Below are 17,015 nucleotides of genomic sequence, written 5' to 3'. Positions count from 1 at the left end.
CGCTGCCGAAGGACCTTCTGCTGACGTGCCATGGGAAACAGCGGCAGGCAATTGAGCAGCTCAATGGACTGCCGCTGTTGCCTGCGGTATTTCGGCGGAGGGTCCTTCTTCGGTGGTGCGATGGGAATGAAACCGGAAGCTCCCGCGTGCCCCGTGGGGAGCGCACAAAATGCCGTCCACCATCACACAGAAAGTTTATGGCTGAGCAGGGAACTAAACCCAGCTCTTCTGAGTGCCAGGATAGTACCTTAGTGATTGAACCATCCTCCCTTTTAGCCATTAGCTCATGTGTGTTTTCTATGCATAGTCTCCCAACAGGGATCAAGCCATCTTTCATCCAAGACAAGGATGAAAGATGGCTTGATCCCTGTTGGGAGACTATGCATAGAAAACACACATGAGTTCTCAACTTATTGCTCTGTAATTTTAATCAAGCAACAGTTTGGGGTTGAGGGGTGTCTTTTAGAATTTATTATGATGAAACCTTGGAAGAAGTGGTCATTTTTCATCACAGATTTCATGATTTTAAATAGTTCAGTCAAGTGCCTCCTATTTCTTTCTTTTTTTTTTTTTGGTAGGTTTAATAATCCTTAGGGGGTTGTTTGGTTTTAAGTCCCCTTAAATAAGAAATTTAAAATGGAATATTAATGCACCCTTTCATAACAGGGTAAAAATGTAGTTTCTAAACTTGCAAATCTAACATTTAACCCAATGATTTTAATTCCAAGCTGTGTAAAAATACTACTGATTCCAGAGGTCATACTTGTTCCTTGTTTGTGAAGTATCTGAAAGGTGCATTATCTTTGCTATGCACAAAGCCATTTCTGTAGTACAGCAAATCCAAAGTGGTGATTTGCTGCATTATTGTAATGCCAAACCTGAAGAAGAGCTCTGTGTAAACTTGAAAGCACATCTCTCTCACCAACAGAAGTTGGTCCAATAAAATATATTAATCTCACTCATCTTGCCTCTCTAATATCCTGGGACTGACATGCCTACAAAAACATTGCATACAACATTATTGTTGTAACGCTGCTAGTATGCTTTAGTCTAAAGCAGCAAAATGCCAAAAGCACCAAGAATCCCATTTGCTTGGGATGTTTATGTATGTTCCACTTGAGAGTTTTCACTTGAAAACTGCTGAGACATAACACAGATAACATAACATATTGGTCCTGGCAAGGAGCGGAGTTCATCCTCCAAGGTGACGACAGCCATCCACTCTTCTGGACTTCAATGGGAAGTACTGAATGCCTCATTAATCTGATAAGGAGGAGTATCCCGCAATTAGGGTGCTGGTCTAGGCTGTGGGAGACCTGCAGTCCATTCCTGCTCTACCATAGACTCATAGACTTTAAGGTCAGAAGGGACAATTGTGATCAGACATCCCGTATGACCTTGGGCAAGTCTCTCCGTGCCTCTGTTCCCCATCTTTAAAATGGGGACAATAGCACTGCCCTACCTCACAGGGGTGTTGTTGGGATAAATGCATGAAAGACACTGATCATCTTGGATGCCAAGGTGTTGGGGGCCATCTAAGTACTTAAAATAGACACAAAACAGGGCCACAGATGCCATCATACTTATGTATAATACAGCAAGGAAAGGGTGGGGGGAGAATAGGACTTAGACTCTGTGTAATCTCGAAAGCTTGTTTCCCTCTCCAACAGAAGTTGGTCCAATCATAGATATTACCTCACCTACCATGACTCACCAATACACAATGTGAGATGGGTCACTTAGGTTAAACAAGCTAAAACTGCTACAGAAGAGTAGATTTACATTGGTCACCTTAAAATCTTGCCAAGTGTGCTTTATATAGATTCATTTACCTCTGTCTTCCCCATGAGTTCAGACTAGGGAATACTTACGGAAGGGAATTTTAATTATGTAAGGCAATCAGCAACTTTTTAAAGGACAATTGTACATCCTTGGACTCAGATACTGAATCATTAATGGAACTATTCCCATGAGTAAAGTTATGCATATTCATCACCCTCTTCAGGCTAGGGGGAATTGTTGCCCATCAGTGATAACATGGATATAAACTGAAACAAGAGGAGTTGGCAAGCAGGCAGTTAACAGATGTTTTTTCCAGGAATTTAAGTCTCCTGATCATTTTCAGTGAGAGTCTTGCTACATTTTCACATCTTAAATATGGGTATAATAGAAGAGGATATAATCTGCTCCTGGCAGCAAGATGAGGAAGGGAAAGAACCAGGGAACAAATTCTGATTCTCAGAGATGCGATTCATTCTCTGGCCTAGCTCCTCAGATGTTGCAGCTATGCACTGCCGCTTGCTTACTCACAGCAGATTGTTATGTCATGCTCTAGCTGTAAAAGATGGCTAAAAAAACCTGCTTGACACCTGAGCCTCATGAACTTACTCAAATTCTGGTTTCTGTAGAGCTGGATGTGAAATATATTTTCTCTTTTCCCCACAACAGTTTTTCATAAAAATGAATTTTGTTCAGTTCTGTTAATATCTTTCTTTTATTTTTTTTTTCACATTTTTGTCAAAAAAGAAGCTAATTCCCCACCCCATCCCCCATGTTCAGCAACTAAAACCCAGTCTTTTTTTTTTTTTTGGCAAAAGTTTCTATTACGTCAAAAGCCATTTTTTCATTAAAAAATGTTGGTGAAAAATTCATAACCAGCTTTAACTCTATAGACAGCATGGTCATGACAAGTGATCAGTCCTTGCGGCTTCCCCAACAGACAATGAGTCAGTGGGCTTGTGTTATTTCACTTGATGCTAATGGAGAACTCCTAAAACACAGGAAAATGAATTTTAATCAGTATTTAGGCAGTTCTGCATCAGCATCTCCAGGCTGACTCAATCAAAGCTGGGGATTCAGAGAAATAAATTATCTCCAGCTTTTATAATTACATGTGTTACTGGGGGATTTTTTTTTGAACTGATTTTGTTGAGCAAATATTAGTTATTTTCCCTCACTTTTTAAAATTTAAGCAAAAATAGAAATAGTGTTTTTACTCCCTCTTTAATAGCACCTGCGTGTGAATGAGTGAAGGTAAAAGTCAGCAGTTCTTCTGACCATTTCCTTATTTCTTAGTTTCAAAGATGATTTTTCTGCCTGTTTTTGTTCCAATGTTAAAGCTCTCCGTAGAAAAGACTGTATATTACTGGGAAAGAATACTGCTGCAGGCTAGTACCCTGTTGACTAAAAATAACAGTTCATTGCCTATTATTACAAAGAACAATGAAGAATTGATTTCTTTATCAACATCAACAAAAAATTATGAGTTCTCAAAGCATTCGCTTTCTTCACTGTCCATGAACTCAAGTAACAGTACCAAAATAAAAGCCCCCCGAAACATTACTATGGATGATACTGCATCACTGAACCACATGATACTTGTATACATGCCAGAAAAGACCTGTCTGGCTACACAGATGCCCCAGCCATCTCAGATCTGATCTGCCAGGTGGAATAATGCCAGTAAACCTATCGAGGCCTGTCTTATAGAAGATCTGATATGATAATTATCAGGGATTTTAAACAGCCTTGAGAGATGGCTCCAGCTGTTTCAAGCTGCCAATTTCCAATCTGTGTGCTAGAATCCCATACCAAGCAGAGGATCAATAGCAGACCAATTAGCAGAAATAAAAATGAGTGGGCAGGACAGCAGATACCAGCTATTACACAATTCCGTACGTTTCTCATATCATCTGCAATGCTGGAATGTCAAGTGTGCTCAGGGCTTGATAACTTTTTTCATTGTCCTGTTAGGGTATGAATATACTAGGGGGGAAAGATGCATTGTAACACATTTTACAATCCTAGCCTAGACAGGGGAAACTGCACTTTTAATACATATTAGCTGGTCGAGGTCTGTTGATTCCATGGCCAGAAGGGATCATTGTGATCACTGACCTCCTGTATAAACAGGCTATCCAGCTTCCCTCAAATAATTCCTAGCACATATCTTTTAGAAAAAACAGCCAATCTTGATTTAAAAATTGTCAGCAATGGAGAATCCACCGTGACCCTTGGTAAATTGTTCCAATGGTTAATTACCCTCACTGTTAAAAATACTGACCTTATTTCCAGTCTGAATTCATCTAGCTTCAAATTCCAGCCATTGAATTGTGTTGTACATTTCTCTGTTAGACTGAAGAGCCCATTATTAAACATTTAATCCCCCATGTATATATTTACATGCTGTAATCAAGTCACCACTTAACCTCTTTTTATTAAGCTAAATAAATTGAGCTTTCTGAGTCTATCACTATAAGGCATGCATTCTCAGAGCACCTTTTTTCCTAATGTCCTTAAAACTCAATGTGTGTTGCATAAACTCAGCTTAGTACCAAGTAACATTATCACGTGCTACAATAACAACTATGCATGCCAAGATCATTATCATTTAGCTTTATAAAGCATCACCAGTTTGCATGTTTAACTACTGCCTGGCTAGTAAGACTGGTTAGAAACACAGCTAATGTGCCACTTTCAGTGGCCATATATTCTTGTATATTCTCCCAGCCACAAATCTGCAAAGCTTAGCTCCTGATCTCTGCTTCATTACCAACAGAACTATTGAAAGATACGTGTTGGAGACAATGAGGACAAATTCTGCTCTCGGCTCCACTGATGCAGCTTCACTGAAGACCTTGGTGATGAATTCAGGTAATTGCATTGCGAGCCGGGACTATAGCCAAACAGAACCACCATTATGCACTGAGCAACAGCCTGATATATAGCATTGAACAGTTTAGCTGTGCAGTGTGAGCACAGGACTGTCCAGCCAAGATTTCTGGAGTAGGACTGTTTGAAAAAATGAACTTTTTTTTTTCACTGAAACTTTCATGAAACATTTTTTTCCTTTTTTGCCTAATGGAAAAATTTTGAAATTAGATATTTTTCAACCAGCCCTACTCTGGAGCTCTAATCCAAGCTCTGTAGCTTTCTGGTCTCTGCTTCCCAATCAGAAAAAGGAGGACAACTATACTTATCCAATTCAAAGGGCTGTTGCAAAGTTGAAGTAGTGTTCATGATGATCAAGTGCTAGGCAAATAATAAGCATTATTACTGAGGCAATGATGACTGGGACACAGGATTATTCACCTTAAAGTGTGCCATGGATTTTTAAACTTGGATAGACAAAACAGATGAGTAGAAGGAGCCTTGGTGCTGCATCTCATCAAAAAGGATGGCACACTTAACAGTACACTTTGCCCAAACTCCAGCACACACAGACTAATGTACAGGGCCATTGCTATATCTGGATTTAGGGCCTTGGACCTTCTGGATCAGAGGCAAGATTGCTATCAACAGAGAAACAAAGTAGATGTGTAACAATCTTATCAGGCATACGGTGAATGGCACTGGACTTACTCATCAGAGATTCAGGAGTAATTATGACCACCGTGTATCACCCACAGTGCTACAGAATCCTCTTATTTCAGATACCTTGGTGCCCATACCTTTTCATTTCCATTTTGAGGAACTGCAGGTGGATAGTACTACTGCTGTTCAAGGAGATGTAGAAATGCTACAAGCCCATCAAGTTACGAGACCAGTCCCATGGAGTACAGAGAAAGCATCAAGGTGCCCTAATCAAAAGCCAATTAAAGTCAATGGATAGACTGCCATCGACTTGAATGGGGCACTGTATCAGTTTTGATCTATGGATAGAGCCTAAGCCTGCAATCTGTCTAGTGCAAGCAGCAGTGGCATCTGGGAGGGACCAAGTACATTTATATGGAATGGAAGAAGCAAAATAACCAAGAACTAGCAACAGTGAAGCTGTTCACAGTATCACAGCAATGGAAGGACTGAAAGCTGCAGTTGGAGGAGCAATCAGACAGAACCAGCATGACACTGACATGCACAAAAGGTCTGAGAACCACTGAGTCACCAAAAGGAACCTCAATTAGGCAAAATTACCATCTGCTTAAGGAGCAGACATTGCTATTAACAGTCACTGGCTTAAATCAGCTCCCTGGGAGACTTCCCAGTTAAGCAGATTTCCTGAGTAAGTGGAGTGTGCTCTATCCTGGGACAGCAAAGCGATTCAATTAAAAAACTTTAAATGTGAAAGGAAAAAAAAACAACTTTGCCAAGACAGACCTGCATGTTCAATGTTTCAGGGGGTTGTTTTATTTTACTTTCAACAACTCTGTATTTATTCCAAGTTTAAGATTCACAATGTTTGGCCAATGTGTTCACTAGCATCATTGTTCCTTCCCATCAACACTATGGCCTTTTTATTCGCCTGTCGTTTACACTGGTTTTACATCTGTTGTAACTCCATTTGCTTCCTGACTGATACGGAGTGGAGAATCAGTGCCATCATCTTAAATTAGAAGATTATAGTCAGAGATTATCAAGAAAATTAAGTTTAATAAAAAAGGCAAGTCACAGGAGGATTCTTACTCTTTTTCTATGAACAACCCAACTTGTTGCAATAACTACATTTTAAAGATATATGCAGGAATTGCAGTTGCTGACTTGGAGTCAGTCTGCACTGGAAAAAAAATCAAGCTGATTTCCAGCTGCAAATATCATATGATCTTAGCTAGAGACTTTGATAAAATTAGTTGTTTCTGCTTTGGAAGCAGATCTTAATGATCAGTGTATTTGAGGAAAACTGAAAGACTTCTCGCATAGGTCATTCGCAGGGCTTGAACTGTAGCCATTCATAAAAGACTTTTACCACTTGAGCTCAAGAAGTAACTCCATTAGTTAGCAGCAGTAGTAGAGTGTTACCACCCTATATCCATGGTCAGCATCCGATAGAGGAATAGAGGTTATACATATTCAGGCCCTAATTATTTACCATTCAGGTCATTGCAGAAAATTAATCACATGCATTTGCAGGCCTTCCATAGTTTCTAAAGGTAGAATAAGGTGTACAGCACCAATTCAGAATAGTTCCCTTGGCTGCGATTTAAGTGTGTGCTTAAATAGCTTGCTGCAATCGAGTCATAGATTATCAGATAATTGTATTAACAGCAGCAAATTAAAAGAAGTTCAATCTGTCTTAAGATAAAAAGATTTTCTTGTTTAAAAGATACAAGGTCTCATTATAAAAATCAGCAGGAACTAGTAAGCATCATTTGGCAGGACAGTTGCTGGACTGCGCACCAGCTCATTAAAAACTATGCTAATACTTCTGCAATTGTTAGCAAAATTCATGACCCACAACAATTAAAATGAAGTAGGGTTGACATAAAAGTACCAAATAGTTATTCATGGCTGAGAAAAGGAATTGGCAAATTATAAAGTTGCCAACTCACAGAAGTAAATCAAATGTGACATGATAAATTAACTGTTAACAAACTATTATATTTTGTAGCCTTACAGTCAATATCAAGGCTTGATGGCTGCTATCTTGACCAACACATTGGGGGTTGAACTAGGGACTTCCAAAGATAAAAGTATGAGCTACTGCAGCTGGAGCTAAGAGGAATCAGGCTTTCTTGCTGGCGCTGTAACAGAGTCATATCCTCTGTGGCTTGGGGACAGAGAGAGACCTGTAATACATTCACCAGTGGTTTACAAAGGTCTCTCAGAAGGAGTTTCACGGTCAGGCTGGGGATACAGCCAAACTGATCACTGCACTCGAAGTGCATCAGATTGGAAGTTCACGCTGTAGAAAAAAGAAGGATCTGAATGGGAAGTAGAACAAGTATTTACACAGCAAGGTCAAGATGTTCAAAGCCATTTCAGGAATTTAGGGAACTGGGTATCCAAATCCCACGGCAGCTTTGAAAATACCAGCTCAAGTCTTTACATACATACATAGTTAGTTAACCAACCAACCCATAAGGGGGAAAAATAACTTAGCTGTTCCTTAGCTTCTTAAAGTTCAGATTCGGTTCAAGTTTGGATCAAAATTTAGGTCAGTTCTTATTTTATCCAGCCCATCCCTAATTTCTTGATACATTTATTCAAGAGGAATTTAGAGTAAAACTGTGACCGAGAAAACTAACTATACATAAAAAAGTGTAAGATGGTCTCAATCCCTGAAGAAAACTGTATTTCCATTGCCACACTCCCATAAGAAATCATGCGGTTCTTTGCCATCTGCTGCGCTGTTACTAGCTGTTTATAACAACAAATCTGTCAAGAGAAATATGTTCACATAAAGCCGATAACATATGCTTTCTATTAACCAATGATAAAGAATATTTTAATATACTGGATATTCTTGCTGACTGCAATGTTTAGAGGAAAACAATGAAACACAATGGGCCAGATCCTTTGCTGGAAACCTCAAGGGCAGGCAGAGTAGAGCTGCACCATATCAGCTCTATGTTGCTCCTGCATCAGAAGAATTCTCTTAAGTGCCACTGAAGCTTCCTTACAGACCCTAGATGCTACCAGTGTGGACTATAGGAGATGGAGCAACGCCCAGATTCTGGTTTTCCGTGAGCAGCCTTCTCCGCTGGTACCAGCCCCAGACACCTATGCTGGGTGAGATATTACTTTCAGGGTGGAAGGGTTGGTTAATATGTCCACACCTGCAGTGTGCATTGGTGGACAGAGTTATAGAGATTTCCTAGTGAACAAAAAGAGGGGAAAACCTACAGTGTTTCCCAGCCAGGGCTATGGCAGAAGGTGAGACCATCCCAATTCTCCAAGGAACTCAGAGCTCTCCATCATAACTCACTCTTCACAGCTAGCACCACCAGAGCATGAGCAACCAACATCAGGCTGGTATTTAAGCCTGTCTCTGATGGGGTGGGACGCCATGACATGAAGATGCCTCACAATTGCAGGTTTGGCACCATTGTCTGACCAGCCCTGTCTCTGGCAGGAACCCACATCTAAAACAGCAACGTATCTTACATCTCTATAAGATATAAAAGAGTCAGCAGAGCATGGAAGACTGAATAGGGGTCATTCTGAACTGTATGATCATTCTGAACAGAATTAACCTGTGTTGTCCCAACAAAGACATGCCTTGAAACATGGCAACACCCCGACTTTCCAATTACTCTAGACCCCCACAATTCTTACCATGGTTATAAAACATTGCTTAACACATTAAAAAATTAAAAGCTACAGTAACTTGATTAATAATTTTTATCATCCTAGTTAAATGTCAGACAACAACAACTCCAATTTTCCCAGACCTAACATTTCAACAGCATAAAAATAGACTTAAAACTGGTCAGTGTTTAATGGAGCCCTGTTTTCTGATGTTATCTCTAGTTTGCCACACAGCACAGAATACAAAAAAAGGAAAGAACCTTGACTCACGTTGCTTTTCCTGGAGAAATCCAGACGAGCAAACCGCAGGCTCTTCACCTGCTAAGAAAATAAGACAAAGTGAAATGAGCCTTGTTTACATGAGTCAAGCTCTTTACTTATTCTCATATACTACGGTGTGCATATCACAATGGGTGACAATTTGCCACTGATTTACACAGTTCCCATTGACTTCAATAGGAATAGCTCAGCATGCAGAATGATGTTGGGAAATGACTCTACTTTTTCATCAAATACTACTCCACTTGCCAGATTCTTTTTCATAAGGAGGGATCACAGGTAGTTTTCCTACCCAGAAGTTCATTTAGTTTGTTTGTAGCATCACCTCGTGGGGAAAAAATGATCTGCCACACAAATTGTAACCAATTTAGTGACATTATAAACCATCAATCTCCTTTACTTATTTTTACAGAAGGACTGTTTGAATCATTTATGGGCTGAAAGTTGTAAACAAAGGGGTTTTTCCTTTAGGTCTAAATGGTGAAAAACCGGGGCAAGGAAATCTTAATGACAACGATCTGCTAGGCTCCAGTTCTGCAACTTCTTCCACATAGACAGAGCCCTAACCCCACACACAGCCCCACTGATGTAACTGGTGCGCCACATTGACTTTAGTGGGGCTCCATTTCAGTGCAGGGGTCCACACATGTAGTTTTCATTGCAGGATTGAGGAATTATGAGACACTTTACATCCATGGATCTCAAAGCACTTCACAAAGGAAAAACAGTATCATCATGACCATTTTACCAATAAGAACCACTAAAGGTTTAGCTACACTGCAGCTGAAGGTGTAATTTCCTGCTTGGGTAGATGTACAGGCACTAGCTTTGATCGCGCTAGTGTGCTAAAAACAACACTGTAGCTGGGGCAGCATGGGTGATGGCATGGGCTAGCCACCAGAGGACAATCCTGTCCGAGACACTAGGCTCAGCTAGCCTGTGCCACCATGGCTATGCTATTTTTATCGTGTTAGCTCAACCAAAGCTAGTGCACGTACATCTACCCAAGCTGGAAATTACACCCTCCAGCTCCAAGGTAGATGTACCTTAAGGCACAAAGAGGGGAACTGACTTGTCCATGGTTAGTGGAAGAGCTGGGACTAGAACTTAGGTCTTCCATCACTGCCCCACAGTCCCTGTAAACCATACTGCCCACATTGTATTAACCTTTCTAACACACGTACACTTTAAAGCCTAGTTAGTAAACCTAACCTCAGTGCTGTGTACAATGCAATATATAGTCTTCAATGTTTCAAATAGTCTTATGGAAATAATAAACCACACAGGCCTATGTCCCTGGAAACTCTAATATCCTCATAATGTCAGGTGTCATTTCCATTTCCTGTTATATGAACTTCAAGTGTAGTCTCAGTTTATATCTGGTACAACCTTTACCAGGGGACTACACCATGCTCTTGAACAAGGATGGACTCAGTCTAGTCCTCTTTTCTATCTCCAACTGCTATGATCCTTTGAAGAAAAATAGTCAACGAACCAAGACCCTTCCAGCCATTCTGTTCATAACTGAAGCTGCAAATTCTCACTTACAAAAGAAGTCCTTCCTTGTTTCCACAATAATTTCAGTGTCTCAGTTACCACTTTGTGGTAACAGTAAATATTTGCAAACAATATTGAGCACTACAGAGTACTTCTATGCACAGTTTTTGGTTTTGCAGCATTTGGTGCACAGATTTTTTGGTCATTTACTGGACACTTTTCTGCTTGATTCAATTTATGGATTCTGCACATTGGATTTCTCACAGTTTTATACCTTTATAAAACCCCTGTTTGAAGAGTAAAAGCAAATGTCAACTTTTGGATGCACATGAATTTTTTTTTTAAATAGCTGTAGGCATTACTCTGGAGAGACAGACCTGGCTTCAGTAAGAGACAAGGTCATAGTAGATGGACCTGTTAAATAGCATTTTAAAAGAAAAATCCATAGTTTAAATAGCTGCATATGACAGAAACAAATTCTCTCTTCAATAAGTGACAAAGCGTTTAGGCCTTATCTACATACTGGCATAGTTGAAGCAGTATAGAATAAGTTATACTGGTATAAGGGACCTTTATCATGGAATAATTCCGTTCACAATAGGGTGCATACCGGCATAAGCCCTATCAGTTTAAAAAAAAAATCACACCCATAACCAACATATATATCGGTATAAAAACTGAGTGGACCTTAGAGAATACACACTTGAATCTTTCATATTCCTTTTATCCTTCAGTATGGGAATGGATTATTTATTTGTTTTAAAAGAAATTCAGTCTTACTCAATGGAATTATTCATCATGTAGTAGCAAAAACTTTTGAAGGGCCAGGAAAGTATATTACTTAATTTGGTTACTTGTGTCATCAACTTGTCAGTCTAGGGTCTAATTAATGCTCCTCTGTGTCTGTCTGACTTGAGAAACTTATTAAATACACATCACTAAAATCCACTAGTAAAAGCATATCAAAAGCACCTGTTAAAAGCTTAACAGTGCAACTGTGCCAATGTAAATCTGAAGTGTAGACCTGCCCCCACTGAAGTTAATGGAACGATTCCTGTTGACTTTGCTGGGAGTTAGATCAGGGACTAAGATAAGACATTCTCTAGCTGAATTTCCTGAGTGTCAGTATTAGAGGGGTTAGTAATTTGATTCTTCTCTGACCAAGAACTGAACCTGTGCTACAGCAGTGAGAGTACGGAATCCAGACCAGTAGGGAGGTGACACCAGATCTAATGTGGAACCATACAGCATGAACTACTATGAAGCCCTTCAAATCTCATTGTCTCAAATTTAAATCCTGCTGATCGACTCCAGCTGGTTTATCACCATATCATTCTTTCAATTTAGTACAGATTAAATGCTTCACCAGTCTGCCTTATTGGGTCTTTAACAGCCAAGGTGACCTCCACTATCAAAAACTGCTAATTTATCAAGCATCAACCAACCAAAAATAATTATGAATACTAACACCCAACAAGCATCAATTACAGACAAATATTTTAACTGTCATAGGCCAAGAAAAATATCACGTCAGCGATATAAACCACAGCTCCTTGCATCTAAAGCCAGTGGAAAATTGTGGATGAGTTCCCAGAGACAATAGCAATTACAGTTTCTCTTTTACATAATCTGGTACTTTCTCCTAGGGCCTACAGATTGTTTTGGTGATTACCCATTTGGCAGACCTAGTATTCTATAGACTGTACAAGAGAAAGAGCCATTTCTGGGGCAGCTGCCAACTGCACATTATAATTTCAAGAAGCAGTTTGAAATTTTTTCTTTTGTCAGAATGACGACTTTTTGAAAACTTTTGTCAATGCTACAAAAAAATTTCAATTGGTGTTTCAAAAAATTCTGACCACCTCGAATAATTACTAATGATTGTTTGTATTGTAATAGTGCCTAACGGTCCAATTGAAATCAAGGGTCTACTGGGCTAGGGGCCATATATACATACACAATGAGAAGAGCCCCTCTTATATTACAATGATATTTCCAATCACAAGCCAGCTTCCCCACATGCTTCTGGGGAAGGGCAGGGTGGTAGCAGCAGCCAGACCTACCTACTTCTGCCTTCCTTCAGGCTCCCTACTCTCCTCCAGCCCTTCCTTGTTTGCTTATAGGGTCTTGGCTGCTAGGGATAATGCTATCCAATTAGCTCCTCAGCTTTATCTCCATTCAGTTAATTGGCCTCCTCTGCCAACTGCCTGTCTTTCAATTAGAGCTCAATTAATATAAACTGGTGGGGAGTTGAGTGACAGGATGCTGAGTTAGCTCCCAGCAGGTACTCTTCTGCAGCTAACGTATATTAAATAGATTTTGCTGTTGCACTAGTATAATTAGAGAGCCAGAGAGAGTGAACACCTTGAGGATCAGCCCCATAACAAAAAGGAATCCATGCCTTTTACCACTGATGGATGGACCAACTGAGAACAGCAGCACAGTCACCCCTTTCTTTTTTGTCACAGGTTCTCAAGTTACCACAGCCAGCACCTCAGCTTTAAAATAGCTCTGCAGCACGGAGCATGCTGAAAAGAGCAAGTGACAGGCCCTCTAATTTACAGCAACAAAAAGCTGACACTCTGCATTTTTCATGCTGAAATGGCAAGCAATGAACGTCTCTTGGCATCTGACATTTGAGGCAAGAAAATTGTTTGAATTAACCTCTTTTCAATCTTCATATTCAATCTCTTTCACTTATCAGCACCTCGTCGGGGCATTTGGTGGATTGCAGCACCACCAAAGAGCTTGGTCACAAATGTTATCTCCTTGTAGCTTACTGGGGAGAAAATGCTATCTGCGGTAGCTCGTAGGCAGAGGAGTAATTGTTGACGTGAGCCATCAGTCACTATCCGTGGAAGGGCTTCTGAAGTCTTCAGGAACGTGGCTGTTAAAAACTAGGTCATTGCTCACTTTGTGGCTTGCATAGGCCATGCTTGTTGCTCACACCAGGGGCTCCTTGAATAACTCCATTCCCTCTCTCAACCTCCGTGTGCCATGCTCCCATCCCCCTGTATTTCAGGGACCCCCTGCAACTCTCCCCAGCCATCCCCCTGCCCAGGGTTCTGTGCAACCCCCCATTCTCCATCCCATACTAATGGCTCTGTGTACATCCCATTCCATCTTCCCCCATGCACTCATTCCCCCCACAGCAAGGGCTCTGGGTGCTCCCTGTTCCCCCACTCCATAGGTCTCCTTCACCAGGATTCCTCATACATAAGGGGAGGGAGGCACACACAGGGCCGCCCAGAGGATTCAGGGGGCCTGCGGCAAAGCAATTTCGGGGGCACCTTCCATAAAAAAAAGTTGCAATACTATAGAATACTATATTCTCGTGGGGGCCCCTGTGGGGCCCGGGGCAAATTGCCCCACTTCCCCTCCCCGGGCAGCCCTGGGCACACAGAGCCCCTACCAGCATCCCCCAATTCTTCCCTAAACCAGGGGTTGTGTGTGCTCTATTCACCCCTTCCCCCACAGCAGGCTCCCCCATTCTCTACCCCATCCCAGGCCAGAGGTTGGGTGTATGCCCCCCATTTCACTACCTTTCTCCTCCCACCACCATTATTTTTCTGTCTGGGAGTTAAGTCATTCAAGATGCTAATATGTTAAACCCTAGGAGAACAGGCAGAAATGAGATGGGGTATTGTTATGCAGGAAGGCATTAATAGGATGCCATCACCCAGTTTGATCTGGAGGCATTCGAGGCTGAGGTTGTGGCTGTCCTAAAAAGCTGGCAGAGGCTTCATGGGTTCCATTCCCCCCAACTTTTCTAAAAATCAAGAGAGTTCTGGTCACTGCTGTCTAGAACATTTTCTGAAATTTTGGAATCGATCAGATGCAGTGTTCAAAAGTTATCACACGACGGAGACAGAGAAATTGAGTCATGTTGACCATAAGGTCTTTGAAAGCTCAGCCAACAAGGACTGAGCCTCTATATCGTGAGCAAAGTCAAATGTTTCAAATCACTTGAGTCCAAAATGCAACAAAATACATGAGAGACAAGGAGGTGAGGTAATATCGTTTATTGGACCAACTTCCCAAGCTTGTCTCTCCAATAATGTTGTAGGCAGTGTTGGTCCCAGGATATTAGAGAGGCAAGATTGGTGAGATTAATATATTTTATTGGACCAGCTTCTGTTGGTGAGAGAAACAAGCTTGTGAAGTTGATCCAGTAAAAGGTATTACTTCACCCTCTTGTCTCTCTAATATCCTGGGACCCTACAACAACACTGCATACAAAAATACAAGATGTCCATTAAATAACAAAGGAATTCAAGAACAGAACTTTCCTCTAACAGCTACAGCTCATGGTGTGTGTAACTCTGCTCACCAGGTGCTTATATTCCCAAGTACTGGTTACTAAATATTAATCATGGAGAGAGGATAAAGATGCCTTAAAATTACCCTGCATATAAATTGTCCAACCCTGAACAACAGAGCTGGATGAACAATAGAAAATAGCTTTCACAAAGGCTTTCAAACTCATTTTTGTTCTGCAGCTTTCAAAAAGGAACTTTTTTTTAAAACAAATGTTTTCAAAAGTGAAAATTTTTTATACAAATTTTGAATTAAAAAAAATCAGTGCTGTTTTCCTTTCTCCTGCCTTTTAAAAAACTATTTCCATTTGGCCAATGAACTAGAGGGGAGGGGAGAGAGGGATTACAAATTGAAAACTGTAAAACAGACTAAAAATTGGCCGCTCACTCTAAAGGTGCTGAAACAATTTGCATAGTGGGGGTGCTAAGAGCCATTGAACCAAACTGTAAACCCTGTATATGATAGAAGCTACTTCAAGCCAGGGGATGCAGCAGCACCCCCATCACCTCTAATTCCAGCACCTGTGGCTTGCTCTCAAGTCACTAGATTTAGTCAACTCAAAACCTGCATCATGTTTCCATTCAGTGTTATTTCTTGACAGGAGAGTCCTCCATGTATTTACGTAAAAAAGTAGGGAATTGTGAATGAAAAGCACTTTGTCAGCTTAGTGTGTATAACAATGAAAGCCCCGGAAATGAAAAGAAAATAGAGAATGGTAGGAAAATTGACTTTAGCCAGCAGAGCTGGGATGAAGCTATGATCCGAACGCCAATTCATTTCCTGGGATCTAAACTAATTTTTCTTTTTACAAAAAGACATTTTCTCAGGAGCCACTAACCTTGCCTCAGGCTACAGTATCATCTGCAATGAAGACAAATGCTAAAAATGTGTCATTGTGTTACACCTTCCACTCCCAAAGTTCCAATCAATGCCTGCTCTCGTACAGGTTCCAGACATATCCTTGATGTTTAATTCTTTCTTAGGGGGATGAGAGGTGAGAAGAGTTCTGGATCAGAAGCCTTTCACACTTTCATCCATGCTGGGAATATTTTTAAGCAGCACTGTAATTTTCTCACTTACAGCAAACTATTCCACAGAGTGGCGAGATGTTTATGGAGTCTTACATTCCAGCAGCAACGATCTATAATAAATATAAAGCATCCCTGATACGGACTTGTAACACACTCACCAGTGGGCTATATGTGCCCATAAATGAGAGAGAGAGAGAACAGGGTTCTCTTATTGGGAGTACAATTCTATTTCCCCCCAAAGGAAGTTAGGAGAAATGGCATATTTAACTGCATCCTTTCATTTCACTTCACTGCCTTTGATCAAAGATCTACATAATTTATAATTCTAATTTAAAAATAATTACATTTACATAAAAAATAATCAGCACAACAGGCTTGACTTCATGGTGGTTCAAGCAATTTAATTTTATGCTGATGGGGTCTGTTTAAAATTCTAAAAGCTCATGTCACGTCACATGCGGGGGGTGGGGGGGAACAAACATGTATTAGAATGAATATAACTGACCATGCACAAATTTGCTACTGGGCAACACGTTCGTTTTCCCCTGGGCTGAACTGCTACAATGGGAGCTGCTGGATGCTGAATGCTTTTGAAAGTCTGGCCCATATTCAGATGCCTACAAGGGAGCTGGGATCTTTTGAAAACCTGGCCCCTGATTATGGGTGCTGAGCTTTTGCAAATCTGGCCCAGTGCTCTTTTGAAAATTTGGTCCTAGAGATTTAGGGCCCAATCCAAAATTTACTGAAATCAATGGGATTCTTATCTTTGAGCCCTTGGAACGAGACCTCAGGTCTTGTCTTCATTGAAGATGTAACCACAGGATTTCCCATTAACACACTATGTTCACACATGCACACACCTCTGTCAGTGCTGCACAGCGTGGCTATAGTGCAGACCCCGAGTTAGCTGTAGTGAAAACGTGCAAC

At 40.8% G+C, this 17,015-nt stretch overlaps 1 protein-coding gene across 12 annotated transcripts in view; it reads right to left on the bottom strand.

Annotated features, from left to right (window-relative positions):
* The window catches only part of PITPNM3 (PITPNM family member 3), a 363,555-nt gene that overhangs the window by 122,026 nt on the left and 224,514 nt on the right, over window positions 1-17,015 (bottom strand). For 10 of the 12 annotated variants that reach the window (XM_044993505.1, XM_044993503.1, XM_044993507.1 and 7 more), the window contains one exon: window positions 9,235-9,285. The exons of 1 other annotated variant lie outside the window; for it this stretch is intronic. In XM_044993505.1, coding sequence (XP_044849440.1) covers window positions 9,235-9,285 — 51 coding nt within the window. The remainder of the gene's footprint in view (window positions 1-9,234; window positions 9,286-17,015) is intronic. One more of the 12 variants, XM_044993497.1, reaches the window with a different exon arrangement.

The sequence above is a fragment of the Mauremys mutica genome, chromosome 19 (assembly GCF_020497125.1).
Source record: "Mauremys mutica isolate MM-2020 ecotype Southern chromosome 19, ASM2049712v1, whole genome shotgun sequence".
Lineage (NCBI taxonomy): Eukaryota > Metazoa > Chordata > Testudines > Geoemydidae > Mauremys > Mauremys mutica.
Note: the sequence above shows the minus strand (reverse complement) of the source record. Positions and strands in the feature narration are given on the sequence as shown.